This window comes from Rhinolophus hipposideros (assembly GCF_964194185.1).
Source record: "Rhinolophus hipposideros genome assembly, chromosome: 5".
NCBI classification, from domain to species: Eukaryota; Metazoa; Chordata; class Mammalia; order Chiroptera; family Rhinolophidae; genus Rhinolophus; species Rhinolophus hipposideros.
Genome location: NC_138051.1, coordinates 70,327,374 through 70,346,986, shown reverse-complemented (window position 1 = coordinate 70,346,986; position 19,613 = coordinate 70,327,374). Strand labels below are relative to the sequence as shown.

At 37.8% G+C, this 19,613-nt stretch overlaps 1 protein-coding gene across 4 annotated transcripts in view; it reads left to right on the top strand.

Annotated features, from left to right (window-relative positions):
* PPP2R5E (protein phosphatase 2 regulatory subunit B'epsilon) overlaps positions 1-19,613 on the top strand; it is a 135,044-nt gene that overhangs the window by 100,730 nt on the left and 14,701 nt on the right. For all 4 annotated transcript variants that reach the window (XM_081049106.1, XM_081049107.1, XM_081049109.1 and 1 more), the window contains exons 6-10: positions 15,653-15,783; positions 15,904-15,963; positions 16,968-17,076; positions 18,507-18,560; positions 18,662-18,712. In XM_081049106.1, the coding sequence (XP_080905232.1) occupies positions 15,653-15,783; positions 15,904-15,963; positions 16,968-17,076; positions 18,507-18,560; positions 18,662-18,712 (405 nt within the window). The remainder of the gene's footprint in view (positions 1-15,652; positions 15,784-15,903; positions 15,964-16,967; positions 17,077-18,506; positions 18,561-18,661; positions 18,713-19,613) is intronic.

Genomic DNA, 19,613 nt, shown 5'->3' with positions numbered 1-19,613 from the left:
CCTATACATACCTTTTCTCCTGGTTGTGTGAGGCAAATCATTGAGCTATACTGCACACTGAGCATACATTAGTACCATACTGGTGAATCATGTCTCACACCTTAACACAGGAGGCTTTGGAAAATTGAGGTTTGAGATGGAGATAGAGAGGTAGGTAGTTAAACAGGTGAATATAGGGATCGCTGGGTAAATAGGTAGACCGATCCAGATTCTTACACCAAGAAGGCAAAATGAAAGGCAGACATAACAGGTCTGTGTTTGTGTTGGAAAGACCTTGCATTTATGTAGCACTGTATAGTTGTCAGAGCACCTTTCACGTGTTACTTATTTTGATTACACAACAATCTACAATAGACATGGCTAAGTTTTATGTCCATTTTATAGATGAATGAACTGAGGTCTAGAAAGATCATCAAGTTTTCCCAAGCACATTTCCTGTTCTGGTTTTCTGCCCATTATACCATGATACCACCTTGTGATTCTGAACCTCACTGTGACTTGGAAGGACTTCAAGGCAGGAGTAGCCCTCACTTCTCCACACTAATGAAATAACAAGGTTCATTTATATTTATAGTAAAATAAAGTGCCTGAAAGGATCAGGTAATGATTGTACAGTAAAGCCTGTGTTTAGCTGACATAGAAAACAATAAATTCTACAATCTCACTATGAAGCCAGTGCTTTCTTTACATGAAAAACATGCAGGGCCCAGCTCAGTGTGCTCTTCATGGTAGACAGGTCCTAATGATAATAAAGCTCATAAAATTAGAATGTCAGAGAAACCCAAACTTGGAAGGGACATTTTGGGTTGTCTAGTTTAGTTTTTTAACTAGACTTCTTTGAAACCCTGATAAGGGTGACCTCAGTTTACCCCTTTTCAATGAGGAGGGGCCATATACACAGGCAGCCTGTTCCATTTTTGTTAGAAAATTCCTGTAATTTTGTTTGTGTTGAACGTCCCTCTCCTTTGCACCCTTTGGCCTTATTTCCCCAGAATAGCCCTCTAATATATCACTGCCCAGCCATAACCTTTCAGGTGTTAGGATACAGCTTTTGTGTTTACCACTTGGCTCTTTTTCTCTAGAACAGCGGTTGCAACTCAAATGCTTGCAGGCTTATTTATAGTAAGTCTGGTAGCCAGGTGTTAGAAGTAGACCGGCTCCTACTGACGGGAGCTTTGGCTACCCCTCTCTCATCCTTCAGTTATGCGAGACGTTCCCCCACTTAAGAGAAACAGAAATCCAGATTTTTTATGTGAAATTTTCTGATAGCTCAAAAATCCTGTTCAGGTTGAACAAGCCCACCTGCCTTCTAGATCTAGCCTAGCAGCTGTCAGTATGCATTCTCTGCTAGTCTAGCCTGAGTCCTTAGTTCTGTCAACCCTGTCTCATTTGTTTCTGAAGTCTTCAACATGTGTCTTGTTTGTCTTCAAGGGTGACAACCTGTTTCCTAACACGGTGCCCTGAGCCTGGTTAGTCCAGCACAGCTTAGAGTTGGGTTCCCCATTCCTTTGGAGACTAGGTTTCTTAAAGGGGAGGTTCGCTAGCTCTTCTTACTGTTCCATAACACTGCTAATTTACGTTAAAAGTTTGTGGTTTTAACTGACTTCTAATTTAGCTTTATACATGTTGTTGTAAAGCCATGCTTTCCCTTGTTTTCTTGTTTATTTTGTGGTTTGATTTTTCTTACCTAGGCGTAGGGTCTGAAATATCATGTTTCCCCAAAAATAAGACCTAACCGGAAAATAAGCCCCAGCATGATTTTTCAGGATGACATCCCCTGAACATACGCCCTAATGCATCTTTTGGAGCAAAAATTAATATAGGACCCGGTCTTAGTTTCGGGGAAACATGTATATTCCTGTAGAATACCATTTCTCCTCAGTCTTTTGAGATATTTCTGGATCTTGAATCTGTCATTCACCTTATTTACTGCGTCTTCCATCTTAATCACATCTGTGACCTTCTTAAATATGCTGGCTGCTGGCCTCATCTAAGTCATTGATTAAGATTATTAATCTAGCCAGGCCTGAGGACAGTGGCCTGTGGCAGGCCCTTAGCAACTTCCCTTTATTTTGGCACAGATTTATTAATCAGCAGTCTTGGAATTCCATCGAACCAGTTAGAAATTTAGTCTTATGTCATCGTCCTTCCCGCCTTTTTAAATTTTGTTTGTAAGGAGAGTGTAGAGACTTTGTCAGAGACTGTGGTAAAAACCAGGACTTTATGTTTACAGCATTTCCCTCTTCTATAGGCCTTGAAACTTCATCATAAGAAGGAATGCCATTCATCTGCCATGGGGCATTAGTGAACTCTGGGAACTACTGCTATGTACTGGGAATGTTGCCCTAAGTACTTACAAACCATGGGATTGATCCTCTGTCCCTGAGCTTTGCCAGAGACAAGAAATGAAGTATAAATAGTGAAGTCCATCTATTTATACTTTACCTTTTCAGCCCTGGCCTCATTTTTACGTTTGCTTTCTTTACCTTCCCTCTTCTGGTTCTATTGATGAACTCAACCTTCAGACCAAGGATCACCCCAGTCCCTAAATCAGTCATGAAGAGGATAGTGAGGGTATTGGCAGAATTAATGGCACCCTGAGTGGTAGTTGAATGTAATCATAGTGATTAACCAGTGCATTAACTATTGTGTTGGGGATAAGCCCTGGATGCCTGTTAGCCACCATTTTCCAGAATACCCTGTCCATTCATGTTGGTCACCTATAATGTTGGCCTCCTGTCCCTTTTCCTACTGCTGATGACTTACGTGAGACCCCAGTACTTTCTAGGAGTGGGAACTAATTCCCTGCCTACCTCTCCCGCGCTCCCTTCCTAGGAGGTTTGGTCCTGATTTGGGACCTGCTGGAAATGGGTGGGCCTCAGAGCTTGAGGCATTATTATTGCTGAGATTCCACCCTGTGATGTCAACTACCATGTTCCTCTTCTTTGATCAGATTTCTTATTCTCTGGATTCTCAAAGATCTCAAAAAGAACTTTGGTGATCTCAACATATCACTTTTTTATTCAGTTAGACATAATTTATTCTAATCATGAGATTTAATTTTGCTTTCTATCGAAGCTAGCTTTTTCTTTACAACCTATCCTGACTCTTATTCCCTGGCCAGTAAAGACAAAGGCAAAGTAAGAATTGAGCTATTTTAACATGATGTAGTGGGAAAGAAAGTTCGGGAGCTCTGGAATTGAACCCTGACTCCCCTATGTACTCTAAGTATATTTTAGGAGCTGAGGATATGAGCTGACAGGTAAGAAGAAACTTCTTTCAAACCTTAGCTTGTCCTCCGACTTGTCTTTCAAACCCTGGCTGAAAGTGTGACTTTCAGCAGTTTATACACTTACTGCCCAAGCTTGAGTTTCCTTATTTGTGACATGGGGATAACAGGGTAAATGAATTACTATTGAGTAAAACAGGAAAACTCCCCCAAACTGACAGCTGTTAAAGCCTAATTCAGTTGACATGATGGATATAAAGACAGGATTCCTACCTCCAATCTTAAATAGGTACTGAAACGTTGGGCAGATTTTTGACTATTCTGAGCCTCAGTGTTTTCTTCTGTAAAAATGGCAGCAGACACCTCTCTTACAACTCACAAGTAGGCTTGTTATGATGATAAAATGATAATGACTTGTAAAAATATCTGCTGGTATCATGCATGGGGTATAGTAGTTGCTCATTAAATATTAATTTCTCTTCACACTATGCTCATATTATCTGCCCATTTTAGTAGGATATCTTATTTTTCTTGATTTTAGTATTATTTTTTAAATCTCCACCTTTTGAAACAAAATTTCAAAATTTATATGACACTTATAAAATTTTGCAAAGAAGGCTTGAATAAATGCAGAAATAAATGTAACATATTCCTAGATGGGAAGACTTGCCATCACAAAGATATTCATAGAATATGTTTAGCACAATTTATACGTTTAGCACAATTCTAATTAAAGAATTTATACGTTTAGCACAATTCTAATTAAAATTTCAGTAGTTTCTTTATTTAAAAATCTCAAATGAAATTTTCATGAAATAAAATAAATTTTTGAAAAAAGAAAACTAATGCTATGATACTTTACCATTAGATATTAAAATATACTATAAAGGGACATTAATTTTATTTATTTTTTATTTTCTTTATATAAAATTATAGTTGGCATTCATTAATGTTTAGCTTCTGGTGTGCAATGCCATGATCAGGCATCCACATTATCTCTGAGGTGGTCTCCCAAGTAGGACGCATGTCCATCGGATACCCAACAAAAGCTTTACAACATTGAATACGTTCCCCAAATTAATTTTCAAAAACCCTGAGGCCGTCTTGTGGTTACCAGCTGCTTCCTAATCCCTTCATCTTTCCCCTTATCCCCAACCCCCCCCCCCCGCCCATCTAACAACTCTCAGTTTTTTCCTTTTTGTCCCCAAAACTGTTTCTGATTAGTTCATTCACTTATTCTTTTCTTTAGATTCCACATATAAGTGAGATCATATGGTACTTGTCTTTCTCTTTCTGACTTATTTCACTTAACATAATGTTCTCTAGATCCATCCATGTTGTTGCAAATGATAAGATTTCTTTCTTCTTTATGGCTGCGTAATACTCCATTGTATAAATGTACCACAGCTTCTTAATCCAGTCATCTACCGATGGGCATTTTGGTTGTTTCCATATCTTGGCTATTGTGTAAAGTGCTGCAATAAACATAGGAGTGCATACAGATTTTTGAATTGGAGTTTTGGATTTCTCCGGGGAGATGCCTAGGAGTGGAATTACTGGATCATAGGGTAGTTCCATTTTCAGATTCCTGAGATACCTCTATACTGTTTTTCATAGTGGCTGCACTAATCTGCAATCCCACCAACAGTGCACAAGCATTCCCTTTTCTCCACATCCGCACCAGCACTTGTTGTTTCTTGATTTATTGATGATAGCCATTTTGACTGGGGTGAGGTGGTATCTCATTGTGGTTTTTATTTGCATTTCTCTGATGGTTAGTGAGGTTGAGCATTTCTTCATATGTCTTCTTGCCTTCTGTATGTCCTTTTTAGAAAAATGTCTCCTCAGGTCGGGACATTAATTTTAAAATGTAGTATGGGTACAGGGGAATGGAATATAATAGAGGGTTGGGTAGAAAAGACCCTACTTAGTATGCCATGAAACCCATAAGAAAATGTACCAACAAATAGATACATACATACATGTATACACACACATACATTACAATGGCACAATCCTCTGAAGAGGAAATCTGATAGTATTCTATGAATTTAAATTTTTTTTTTTTAAGATTTTTTTATTGAGTAAGGAGAACAGGACTTTTATTGGGGAACAGTGTGTACTTCCAGGACTTTTTTCCAAGTCATGTTGTTGTCCTTTCAGTCTTAGCCGTGGAGGGCGCAGCTCAGCTCCAGCTACCACTGCTAGTTGCAGGGGGCGCAGCCCACCATCCCTTGCGGGAGTCAAACTGGCAACCTTGTGGTTGAGAGCCCACTGGCCCACATGGGAATCGAACCAGCAGCCTTCGGAGTTAGGAGCATGGAGCTCCAACCGCCTGAGCCACCGGGCCGGCCCCTGAATTTAAATTTTGATTGAGCAAGTCCATGAGAAATATTCAGATATGTACATAAAGATATATGTATAAGGATATTGAATGCATCATTGTTAATGAGTCTTAGAAAATTGGAAACAATTTAAAAGTTCCTCTGTGGGGTTGGTTGAATAAACTGTAGACATTCATATAGTGCAAAATTCGTAAGTTTGTAAAAAGAATAGGATAGAGCTACACTTGATCTACTTTTAAGTGAAACATGTACATTATGGGACAGTATGATTTTTTTCTGAGCCTGAATCTTTTAGGGAAAAGGATTTTATAGAAAAGGATTGTTTGTATATGCATTAAAATTTTTGAAAGGAGATATATACAATTATTGTTCATTGATAGGATGTGATTATGTGTGATGATCTTCTAATTTTTATATTTCTCTATTTTTTGCATTTAAAAAGTAATAATGCCCATGTGTTATAATCAATAAGAATAGTAAAAATATTTCAGTTATAAGTACACTCTCATTTTGTTGCCTTTCATTTTCACAAACCTCAGCTGGTTTTGTGCATTAGCTTTCCAAAGACTATTTTTGTAAGACTGTGCCATTCTTTTATACTTAATATTCATTGAGTTTCCTTCATTTCATCATTTGTATGTGTCCTTTTAAAATCTGAAGCTTGATGGAAAGCTTCCTGTGTTGCCTCAGGAGTCTTTTTCAATACCTCCCATTTTTCTTCCTCATCAGGAAGCAGTATAGATTAGCGCTTAAGTATATAGACTGGTTTGAATTCAGGCTCTGCCACGTTTTTTGTGCATGACCTTGGGCAAGTTATATAACTACTCTATGCCTCATTTGCTCTGGAAAGTAGATGCTAAATATCTGCAATATAATAGTAATTATGTCAAAAGGATGTTGTGGAGATTTAATAAGTGAATACATACATAAGCCCATAGAACAATTCCTGACGCGTAGTAAGTGTTCCGTAAAGATTATGCTGCTGTTATCACTACTATTATTAGGGTCAGTTCTTGTTTTGAGACCCTTCTTTCACCATATTTTCTTAAATAGTTTCACTCCATGAATTTGTATGATGTTAGTAAATCATGTCTTAACTAGCATGTTATGAATTTTTTGAAATCTGACTTTTACTATTTTAAAAATCAAAAAACTCTTTGGACTCTACTTATATGGTTCTTCCTTGGCTGTTGGTAGTTTTTCAAGATGTTAAATATGGTTTCTCCTGTCCCTGGATTCTCATCAGTTCCAATTTACCAACTGATATCTTCTAATCAGTAGTGGAAGTAAATGTTTGTTAGTGCCAGCAGCATATACTTTTTAATAAGTGAGAACCAGGGATAGCACATTCAAATCTTTACAGAGGCCACACAAGTGGTATAAAATGAGGTAGTCTGAGTGACAAAAAGGAGTGATGGAAACAGTGGTGACCTAGAGAGCTTGGACCCTGCTGCCAATCTGCTCCCGTTAGCTGTTGGCTGGTAGGTAAGTGGGCCAAGTGTTGCCAGATCTTCTAATTTTTTAAGATAAGCTGAAAACCCAGATTTTTATATGGGTTAGACAAAACAGCCTGTGACTTGTACCTTTGAAGAAGGGTGTGCTGTTTTTTATTTAAGAACGGTATGACTGGCTTGCTTAAATTTCATTGTAATTTTTATTAAATCCAGGTTTACATAACCTTTAGCATTTCTTATGTAGTTAATCTAAGTCTTTACACAAGAAAGCTGTCAGATTTCTCAAAGATAGTCAGTTGATTACATAGTGCACTGTGTCTATGGCAATGTTGTTGATTTTAGGTTTAGACAACTCGGGAACTGCCTTCTAGGTGGGCTTGCCTGGGCTTGTGGAACAACTTCTCTACTCCCAGTAAAGACAGTTTTCATATGTTGTAGGATGGTCGGGAAAATGTTTTCTTTATTATCTCCTCCCTCCTCCCCCTTTAGACCAAAAATGAATTGCCAAACCTTGAATTATTTCATTGGGTGGATTATTGTGGCAAAATTTTAGCAGCATATTTCTAAAGACTGCTTTCAGCCACTCTGCAAATCTGAAAAGCAGTCGGTGGTTGCTAAGAGACATACTATTCAAGTACCCCGTAAACATATGTACTGCTGGAGAATGCTATTTAGTAATTTGTACTTCACATTTGCAGTTATATTTAGCGGAAAGGTGCCTAATTTATTATGCAAATTATGCAAATCATTCAGTCTGTCCTTAAAAGTGACCTTTATTATTGTGTTTTTAAAAACTCAAGATAAATTGGACTCGACAGAAACCAGCCTGTTAAAACTTTGAAATTCTAAGCTGAAATAAATTCCATGAGACCTTGAATCTCAGCTCCAACACAAAACTATTTTCCTAACAAGTTTCTTGAATATATCAAAATGTTTACATTTCTCTCTCAGTGTCTATAGCAAAAATTATAAAACTTTGAAGAAGTTAATTCTATCAGTTAGCCATTAGCAATTAACAGTAAATCACCTCATCCCATCCTGTCCAACCTGTAACTCAGAAGCCTTAAAAGAAGAGCTGTACTGCTCTGAGTCCTGCATCCAGAGCCAGCTGCACAGAGGCACGTGCTTAGACGGGCCTTGCGATTGGTTTAACACTTTGCTCTTGCTGTCTTGAAATTCTTCATAATTGTGAGCAAGAAGCATTACACTCTCATTTTGCATTGGGGCCGGCAAATTATGTAGCTAGTTATGTGGCCTGCATCCCACTAAGTGCATCGTTATGTAGCATAACAGCTTTCTTGAAATGCTGACCAAATTGGTTGTCGTAAAGATTTAAATCCTTAAGGTTTTGTTGAGTCAGATAAAATGAATGCGTGAGGTAGAAAACAATGGATATCTTTAGTTTGTGACAAGAATGCCAGAAATTAGGAAGAAAAAGCATGTGACTTGGCAGAGTTGTTCGTATTTGTATGACTTACACCTTTGACATTTTTATACTGAATTTTCACAGAGGTCTCGAAGTCAGATTGCTAGAATCTTATAACGTGCAACCTTTTGGTCCTTTGTTCCCACTATGTTTTCTCACATTGGTTGCCCGTAGGTTGGCTCATTTCATATAGTCCCTTTGAGTTGTTCGGATTCATTGGAGTCAGGTTGCCATTGGCTCTTGTTTCTCGGTTCTGGGGCTGTTTTCTCCATGTGCATTCCTTGTTCATTCAAGGTGAAGGTATTATTAGGAAGGTATGATTTTTCAGGTAGTAGAGTAGCTAAGGTTAAAAATAAAGCCAGAAATAGGAGATCTGATTTTAATTTGGATGAAAACAAAATGTGGAAGAAAATATTTAGAATAGTAATTTCATTGATTATCTACTTGAGGATTTCTGATGTTCTATAAAATCTGTTTTTACATGGAATAGGGCAGGGCAGTTGCTTCTTTATTGTAGTAGAGGGTAATCGGGCTTTTTTATTTCAAGCTTTTTGCTTTTAATTTTTAAAAGTAATTTTAATTAACAAAGTAACCACAATTTTAAAAATTGAAATGAAAAATTTATGATAAAAATAGCAATCCGTGCATCCTCCTTTCCTAACCCCGTCTCATTTCCTAGAGGTAAGATTCAAGTATTCTAGCTGTTTTTCTTATTTATCTTCATATTTCTAAAATAATATCCTTCTACTGCTATTTTTTTATTTTTCATTTTAGATTTTGTCTATTCCTACTATCAACTATTATATGTCTCCCTTTATATCTCTCTATGTCTTTCCAGTTATGTGTCAAAATTTAATTAAATCAAATTGTAGTGTTTGCGTTAGTATGGCTGTGTACATGTTGTTCATAGCCAAGGCACAAATTATGCTATAATTACATTTCTTGTAGGTTGTTTTGTTTTGTTTTTACCTTAGACCCCAGGAATTAATAGTTGCCTTATTTTTTACTTGCTTGCTTTCCTCTATATTGGCCACTAGTTCATCTGCTAATTCTGAGCACACCACATAACTCTTCTCAGTATGGCCCACACATCAGCTGGTCTGTCAGTTCCAAAGCTTTTTTTCTTATAGGCCTCCTTCCTAGAGGCCTGGTCATCCTGCTCTACTTGGCAATGGTTGGGACTTCCCTTTGCCACTCTTCTGGACTGTATCTTTACTTGCTTATTTTCCTTTTTCATTTTGGTGGAATACATCCTCTAGATGCTTCCTAAAAGAGCATGAAGGGGATGTAAATTTAAGGGGGTCATGTACCCAATTCCTGTGTGTGTGTGTAGGGCGGTGCCACACCAACAAGCAGTTCTGGGAAGCCAGCTGGATGTATTACTGTTCAACTCAATACTGACGCTGTCGGAGATAGTGTCAGATTCCACAGGTTAAGAGGGCTCAGTCCTACAAGACTGATCCTCCACTTAAACTGTCCCCCTCCAACCCCACCACCCCACACTTCAGACACCAATCACAAGCGCAGGTTATCGCCTGTGTTTCTGAACCAACTGGCTGCAGATTGGAAGTTCCCGTGACTGCCCCTCCTTGGTTTGGTGAGTTTGTCCACAGAACTCAGAGAAACATTTTACTTACTAGATTACCAGTTTATTATAAAAGGTGATAAACTCAGGAACAGCCAGATGGAAGAGATGCATAGGGGGAAAGGGATGGAGTTTCCATGCTTCTCAGACCACACTGCTCTTCCCAATCTCCACCAACCCGGAAGCTCTCCAAACCTAGTCCTTTTGGCTTTTTATGGAGGCTTCATCACATAGCTGTGATTGACTAAATCATACGCCATGGGTGATTGACTCAACCTCCAGCCCCTCTCCCCTCCCTGGAGGTCAGGTGGGTGAGACTGAAAGTTCAACCCTCTCACCACATAGTTGGTTCTCCTGGCAACCAGTCCCCATCCTTAGGCACTTTCCTAGAGCCACCTCATTAACATAACAAAAGACACCTTTATTGCAGCTCATCACTTAGGAAGTTTCAAGGGTTTTAGGAGCTATGTGTCAGGAACAGTGGCAGAAGACCAAATATATATTCCTTATTATAAATCACAATATCACAAAATTTTTTGAGACGTGTTTCTCTGAAAACATCTTTGTTCTGCCTACATACTTGATTGACATTTTGGCTATGTATAGTTTATAGGTTGGAAGCCATATTCCCTCAGAAGTTTTAAGGAATTGCTCCATTGTCTTCTGTCTTCCAGTGTTGGTATTGAGGAAGGCCTGTGCCAGCTGAATTACTTATGCCTTATAGTGACTTATTTTCTCTGTAAGCTTTTGAAATCTATGTTTTGTCCCCAATATTCCGAAATTTCAAAATGATGTGTTTTGATACGAGTCTTTCTTCATTTATTGTGCAGAGGACATAATGGCTGTTACAGATGTTGAAGCTCATGTCTTTTTTTCTAGAAAATTGGATTGAATTCTTCCTTTGATAATTTTCTTCGTTTTCTCCATTTTTCTGTCTTGGTGCCTGTTTGGCATGGCTATTAATCATGTGTTGGACCTTCTGGATTGATCCTCAAGTTTTTTTTTTTTTTTAATCTTGTCTTTTCTATATTATCTGTCTTCTGGTTATACTTTTGGGGTAGATTTGCTCATTTTAATGTTCCAGTTCTCCTGGAATAAAAATAGAAATGTTTATTTCTATTACCTTTTGAATTTTTAAAAGCCCTTTTATTTTCTGAATATACATATGTAACAGGTGCTGTTTTTGTTTCAAGGATCCAATATATTTGTTTATTTCTGAGTCTGTAACAGGTTTTTTGTTTTCTGGGGTTTTTTTTGCAGTCTTTTTTCTACTCCTTGCATTGTGGCTATTTTCTCTCAGTTCTTTATGATTGCTTTAGTCTCTGTGCCTTACGATTGAATGTTTGGTGATCTTTGACTTCATATTCATAGTTATGTGTTAGTCGTCAAAAAGCCTCTGAGAGCCTGTATGTGTGTATGTGTGCAGGTAGGGGAGACACCTAGCATATTGGGCAGAGACCTTGCCATTATATTGGGAAACCCTTCGGTATTAGTATATCTATAGGTGTTTCCTCCTGAGGCTATTTCCCTAAAAAGGGACCTCCTAATTTCCTGCCTCACCCAGAATTCAGAGCTTAGTTAAGGAGAGGGTTAGCCAAGGAGTTAGTGTTCAGCATGCAGAGTTTTCATTTAACCCCGTTATTTTCAATAAGTGCTTCACTTGACTGTATACAGTGTCCCCAAGACCAGACTTGGGGACATTTATCTTCATCAGACTTCGGTTGTAAATCTTCACTACACTGTACGGGGCAGGGATCGAGGAGGTCTTGTTCCTCCTGCAAACTTTGAAGCTTCTTTCTCTTTTAGCTCTGCATGTCTTGCCACCAGATATATCTGGTCCCCTCAATTCTTAGGCCTTCTAAGGGTTCTCTGGTGTGAACTGGCTTTCTTTTTGTTGGGGTTTTTCCCTGCTCACAGAATGGAAAAACACTTAGCAGAGTGGAGAAAGATGAAACCTAAGACAGTTGCCACTTGCCATCCACTTTCCATCTTTGAGAAGTGTACACATTTGTCGAATCTGTTCCCCAATCCTCTCTACTCCGTAGTTCCTTCCATTTTTATTCCTTTACTCTCATTTCAGGGAAGGTTCAAGAGGATAGGGGTTCAGTCCGGCATGTAGAACTGGAAGATATTTACTGTCCTTTTCATTTTGCCCCTCTCACTGAACTGTTGGTTTACTATGAGGCTCAAAGGAGGGTTCTTTGGTTAAATCGCTACACAGTTTAGCCCTGTTCATTAGCTTCAGGAAGGCTGGTTTTAACTAGGAGGAAGCATGTTGACAGGTCTGTCTTTGCTCTGTAATCACCTTGGAAACTCTCCGGCTGCTTTTTTGAACAACCCTCGCCTATTATACCGTGTTTCCCCAAAAATAAGACCTAGCTGGACAATCAGCTCTAATGAGTCTTTTGGAGCGAAACTTAATATAAGACCCGGTCTTATTTTACTATAAGACCGGGTATAATATAATATAATATGATATAATATAATATAATTATAATATAATATAATATAATATAATATAATTAATATAACGTAATTAATATAATATAATAATATAATATAGTTAATATATAACGTAGTTAATATAATATAATATAAATGTAAGATTGGGTCTTATATTAATTTTTGCTCCAAAAGACGCATTAGAGCTGATTGTCCAGCTGGGTCTTATTTTTGGGTAAACACAGTATTGTAGCTGGCACAGTCTACCTAGGCATTTACAGATGCTGGATTTTATTTTTCATTGCTTTTTTGGGGGGTGAGGGGGTGTTTGGAGCATATATATAACTAAGCATGCATGTTTTGTTTTGGAAATCACATCTCATCCTTTACTCCCCCTTTTTTGGCCTATGCACTGTTATATTTTTTCCTTTTTCTCATTCATCATAAAGTTATCAAAAGTGTGTTCTATAGAGTAGCAGAAAAGTAATTTACATACTGCAATTCATCTTTCTTTCTCATAGAACATGATATATGCAAAGCTTGTGGCTTTGTAAATGACTCAAGTTAGGTACCTGGTGATGCATTTTCTTTAAAGGACTAATGAAAACATTAGTTGTTTTTGTTTAATTATGTTTTCATTAAACTCTTAAAAGCAATACATAAGCATAGTTAATTTAAGTTTTGCTAACAGTGTATTCTTTCAAACCTTTTATGGTAGTTGCAAATTACTCATTAAATGCTTTTGTCACACTTAAAAATAGAAACCAAATTTAAAAAGTAGAATTCAAAAGGTTATCTCCACTAACAAGGAGTAGGATGGGCAGGTAAGCAAGTGATCTTATGTCATTTTGAGCATGTAATAGATAAGAGATTTGAGCCATGGCATTTTTTTTTGCCTTTACCGGTCACGTGTCTTTCTTTCTTAGACTGTTTCCTGTGGAAATGGATAGTTGACCTGCTCATTGCTTTTCCTGTGTACTCCAAGTTTGTTCCTGTGTGTGTGTGTGTGTGTTCGTGCGTGTCCCCACCATTGAGGACAGTCACTGGCATGTGCAAAGATTGATTGAGTGATTGATTGCATGGCTAGCTGGGCAGAGAAATGGCAGGCATTTTAACAGCATCTTCTTTTCAGATAGGCTGCTGGTAAAGATATGTGACATAGAATTTGTCACAAACATTCTACTACCTCTAGCTCCTAATTTCTTTATAGGTTAGCCTGGATGTCCCTTCCTCTGGAAGCCTTCCCTGATCACTCCATTTCTCCCAAATAGAATAGATGTATCTGCAGTGTATTTATATAGCATCCTGAATCATCTATCATGCTGTTTATTTACCACCATCCCTCCTTAGACTAGGCTTTCTCAAAGCAGATTGTGTTTGTCTTGTTCATCATTGTGTCTCTGACACCTTGCCCACGGGCTGACTCTTAATAGGCATACATATTTATTTGAAACACTCATTTTTTGAATGAATGGAAGGATGGATGAGTGACGTGGTGTAGCCAAAAATTGCATTTGTCTCACTGCTCATTTTTGAAGACTATCCTTCAGTTTGTTGTTGCTTCCTGGCTTTATAAGGGCCCCCCCCTTTTTTTTTTGGTCTATTACGGTGCCTTTTGTTCAAAGAAAAGTGCCCAACAAATGTAGATAATTTACTTGATTATTGCCCGCTGAGTTAGTATTCTGTCAATAGTAGCCTCATGTCTTCATCTTAAACCTGAAATCATGCTTTTGTATGTTGGTAGCTTTTTTGGTAATTAGGGTAGTCTGCATTCATTTGTATGCAGACTATATACTCTTGAAATGTTTTGTTACAAAGTCAACATTAGAACTGAGTTTTGCTTTATTGCCTGATAATGAATGTATAAAGACCTCAGTAAAACTTAAACCAGTCTCCAAGTTTGTTCTTCAGCCAGAGGAACCTGCCAACTGTCATTTAGGAAAAAAATAGTAGCTTTATTATGATATAATTTATATACCATACAATTCATAAAATTTACCATGTACTGTATTTTAGTATATTCACAGGGTTGTATAACCATCACTACTATATATTGCAGAACAATTTCATCATCCTCCAAGGAAACGCCATACTCATTAGCAGTCTCTCCCCATTCTGCTTCATGTCTCTACTGATTTAACTTATTCTGTGTATTTCATATAAATGGAATATTTATACATTTCATAACAGTTTATTAATTTCATACAATATGTGGCTCTTTGTGTCTGGCTTCTTTCACTTAGCATGATGCTTGAAAGGTTCATCCAGGTGGTAACATGTATCACTACTTCATTCCTTTTTATGGTTGAATAATATTTCATTGTAGTACATTTTGCTTATCTGGGCATCAATTGACGGAGACTTGGGTTGTTCCTACTTTTGGGCTGTCATGAATAATGCTGCTGTGAACATTCATGTGCAAGTTTTTGTGTTGACATATGACAAGATGTAATCTTACCAGGATTCATTTATTGACTTTAGATTATAGATGATTAGGAACTTTAAAAAATGTTATTCATGTATAACATATGTACATAAATCATGAATATTCACCTCAGTGGATATTTGCAAAGTGAACACACCCATGTAACAAGAACTAAGATCGAGAAAGAAACATTGCGAGTATCGTTGGGGACTTTTTGATGTTTGCTTTGGTTTCCATTGTTTCATTTAGCTGTATGCTCTGGTAGAGCTGAAGGCTTATCTTAACTGTATATCTGGAACATAAGCACAATAGGTACCTTATGTTATAGTAGTACAGTGGTTGAGACAATTGACTCAAGGGCTTCGGCTTCTGGGGTTCAAATCCTAGCTCTACTACTTACTAGCTTGGACCTTGGACAAGTTACTTAACATCTCTGTGAAATGGGGATAAAAGTATCTCGTAGGGAGTATTAATATCAGCAGATTGCTTAGAAAATTGCCTGGTGATCATACTAAGTGCTGCATATGTGTTACCTATTATTATGGTTAGGATTATTGTGTATCTCTTCACTTGCCTGACTGATTTATCACTGTTTTTATTCCCAAAGACTAGCACTATGCCTGTCACATAATAGTTGCTCAGTAAATTTTTGAGGAAAGAAGGAAGGGATTTCAGATGAGTGGCAGAATTCCAGATTCTTTCCTGAAACCGTTTTTGACAGCTACATTATCTTTCATTTATAACAGCTTTTGGAGCTATTTGACAGCGAAGACCCTCGGGAACGGGACTACTTAAAAACAGTTTTACACAGAATTTATGGCAAGTTTCTTGGTCTTAGAGCATTTATCCGAAAACAGATTAACAATATTTTTCTAAGGTAAGTGGAGGGAGGGGGGAGAAGGAGAAACAAAGTTTGTGGTTTTATAGAATTATTAAGTACGCCTCAAATATTTGAACATAGTGTACTGACTTCCCCCTCCCCCTTTATTTTTTAAAGGTTTGTTTATGAAACAGAACACTTCAATGGTGTAGCTGAACTGCTGGAAATATTAGGAAGGTAAGCACATTTTTAGCGAATTGCTAATCTCAGGTGAATATCATTCTGGAAATTAGGTTCAGGTGGCTCAGGGAAATGCTGACCTAGATCTCTTACTGTGTGTACATCAGGTACTCTCATTTGTGCTTTAGCATGTTTCCCAACTGACTCTCCAAGACACGATTTCTTGTTCCTCTTGGTCCGCAGTTATGCATTGCTAATTCTGCTGGGATGACTGAAGGAGCTAACAGTTTATCCGTTACTACGGAGACAATACATCTAATTGCAGTCAGGCCAGTTACCCCAAAACATCTTATTCTTGTTAGTTTCTAGGCTACCTGTCCTTCGTCATACCTTTTGAAAGCCAGTTTATAATAAATTGGGAAGATTGCCATTTTCAAAGGAACTGAGTACCCAGGTGTAATTCTTGAACAGCTGTTGCCTGCCATAGTGGAATGAATTGGAAAGAGACAGCTGTTGTGTGTTTCTATACACAAGGGAGGCTAATGTAACTAGACAATGTGATTACTTAGTCTCTATTCCTAATATGAGGAGAAAAAGAGGGTGGAGTCACATGGTTTCCTCTGTGACTTCCCTAGGCTGGGCTCTACGCCCATGAGTATTCTTGGTCTGAGCAGAGATGTCGGGGACAGGAAGGAATGAGATCTGGCAATGGAAAGGGTCGTAAGTAAGCGAGGCAGGCAATTACTTGGGGAAGGAAAAGAGGGAAGGAAAAATAAAGGGTTATTGATGCAAAAGATTTGGGGACCATCCAAGTAGGTTTAAGAGCACAGGAGTCTGTGCTGGTAGATCAGAAGCAAATTTTCTTCTCTGACATTTCCTTTCTACTTAAATGTATTCTTGGAAGTAACTAAGAAATCTTGAATGCCACGGGGATGGGTTTGGGATTGTTCTGGACCAATCATAGAGTGATTAAGATTTAACCTGATGTCACAAGAACAGTTTGTCTCAGTTTAGCTTATTGTGGTAACATTGCTAATTCATGTCTCTTTTCTTTTTCCTAGTATTATCAATGGCTTTGCTTTACCTCTTAAGGCAGAACACAAACAGTTTCTGGTGAAAGTGTTGATCCCTTTACACACTGTCAGGAGCTTATCACTCTTCCACGCCCAGGTAGAATTTTGTACAGCTACTTTTGGAAGCAAAATAAAGTTTCTGAAGCCAGTGTTTCTTTGATATTAATATTTACTTAATTAAAAGAAAAAAGATTGTTAAAATTTAAAATAAGCCCCCAAAGAAATTAAAAATGGGTTTTTCTGTGCATAGGAGACTCATGAGAATATTTTTCAACTGCAAGGAGCATTTATTTGATCATCTCATTTTTCAGAGAACTTAAATGACCTGCCTAGTTCACAAAATTATATATTGAACATGTTGCTTATAGTTATATGTATATGGGCTTTTCAGATTTAGATCTTTGGACATCTATAATCATTTTTGAATGTTCTTGAATGTTTTGTTTTATCCTCATTTTGCATTAGTCTATCAGTTGCCCTTTGCCTCATCTTCTAGATCATTCATCATTTCTTTCTCACTTTCTACACATAAATAAATACATACATAACTAAACAGATCAGTGTTTTCACATCTTTTTATTTTTAGCCTCTAGTACTTTAAAAAGCATAGTCTGTCTTGTACCCATTTTGATTTCGGTGCTAACACTGCCTTGCATGGTTAGCATGTCACTGGGGGCAGATAAATGATGTAGTGGCGTTTTAATTTTAGTATTTCAGAACTCCCCCAATGGGAATGTTTTGAGTTTGCATAAAAATGTAACACATTTCCCTGAGCAGTGTTCCTCTTTCAATGTGAAATTCTGTGTTTCGAGGAAAAATTGGTCCATATGGTTCTAATTTAGAACACCCATCAAAATGTTTCGCAAGAGTGGGTTCTTGTCCAAGAATCTTTACAAGCCCTTTTACAAATCTTGCCTCTAGTTTTTGAAATAGGATATCACATTTTGTGATCATTTAAGAGAATTCTTACTTAGATGAGTTAGCATCAGATGTAAAACTCATATTCTCCAGGTTCTAACTGGCAGGTAGAAAGAACTTTTTATCTTTTCCTGAAACTGCTTTAGTTTGCTTGTGACATTTCAGGCAATCAGCAGAGATTTCAGGAAGAGCCTACTTCTCATATTGGACTCTTCTGGGACCACGGTAAAACCCAGTAGTATTGACGTCAGCAAAGAGAGAGTGGAAGCCCATGAGATGTAGCTCAAACTATATGTAGATGAGATACTTCCAGGATATTCTAAATGTGAAATTTCATCTCCGCTTTTCATTAGCTGGCTATTTCATGTCCCGATACTCTTTTTAAAAAAATTCCCCTGGAGCCTTATTAAGGTCAATGTTTGGCTTGAAAAAGTAGCTTTTTATTTTCCTTTATACATTTTTTATTTTTTAAAATGAACTGAACGTGAAGTTACTAAAACCAAAGTCTGAAACTTTTTAGGAAGTTTTAATAATATATCTTTAGAGTCCTTAGTATCTAGAATTTCCAATTTTGTCATTCTTTCTTTCTTTTTCATTCTGTTTCTCCAGCTTGCATATTGCATAGTACAGTTTCTGGAGAAAGATCCTTCACTCACAGAACCAGTAAGTATTTTTTCCATAATTTCAGATCATGGACCACTTTTCATGGAGTGGAGTGTATATGAAAAATTAAATGTCATTTGTTTTCTTCCTTTTCGTTTTAGGTTATTAGGGGGTTAATGAAATTTTGGCCCAAAACATGTAGTCAAAAAGAGGTAAGTGCTTAATGTCAGTATGGTAATAGTGTACTAAATACTTGGCTGAGTGCCAGGTACCAGGCTAATAAGCGTGTATAAAATACATTCTCATCTAATCCTCATTGTAGCTTTGTAAGGCAGGACTGTGAGTACTCATTTTACTGGTTATGAAATTGGCCCCTGGAGAGGTGAATAGCCTGCCTGAGTACACTAAGTACAGGTGGTTAGGCCAAAACCCGCCTCCCTGACTCGGGAACCCTGGACTTTTGTCACAGTGCTGCTCAGTCCCACAGGTCAGGTCAGGCCTGGTCATGTGTCCAACTGTCTAGCTCTCTCAATGTCACCTCTTAGTGGTCACTTTATAGTTTGGAGATTTTGCTTTCACTATAGATAGATGCTAGAGCAGTGTGCCCAAATACCCGCTTCACAGCACAGTGCAGATGTCCACTATGTGCACTCACTATGTGCAATCGTAACATATATTGTAGACCTCTAGTTTCAACTGTCCACAACGGCCTTGGAAATCTCTGACTTGTAATCATTTGTACTTTTGCTGAGACTTAACTGGCCATGTGCCACGTGAGGTGGTGGGGGAGTGAGTCTCTTACCTTGGAGGTGAGCCTTCCTGGGTACCACATCTGCACCCACTCCTCTGAAACGTTAGAAACCATTTGGAAAATGGTTCAGAAAACAAGGTCAGTTATTAGTTTTACATTTGGGGAGAATTTATGTATCTTGACAAATGGCAAAGGTCTACTGTATTTTGCTTTCCACAGAAATAGCCTCCTTCTCAACTCCGTTTCAAGTCTCCAAAACCCCACTTTATACAATTTCAGAAAATCATCTAATTTCTTAATACCTATTAGGTAAAAGTAAACTATGCTTTCCTACCCAGATGTATCTTAAGATATGAAAACAT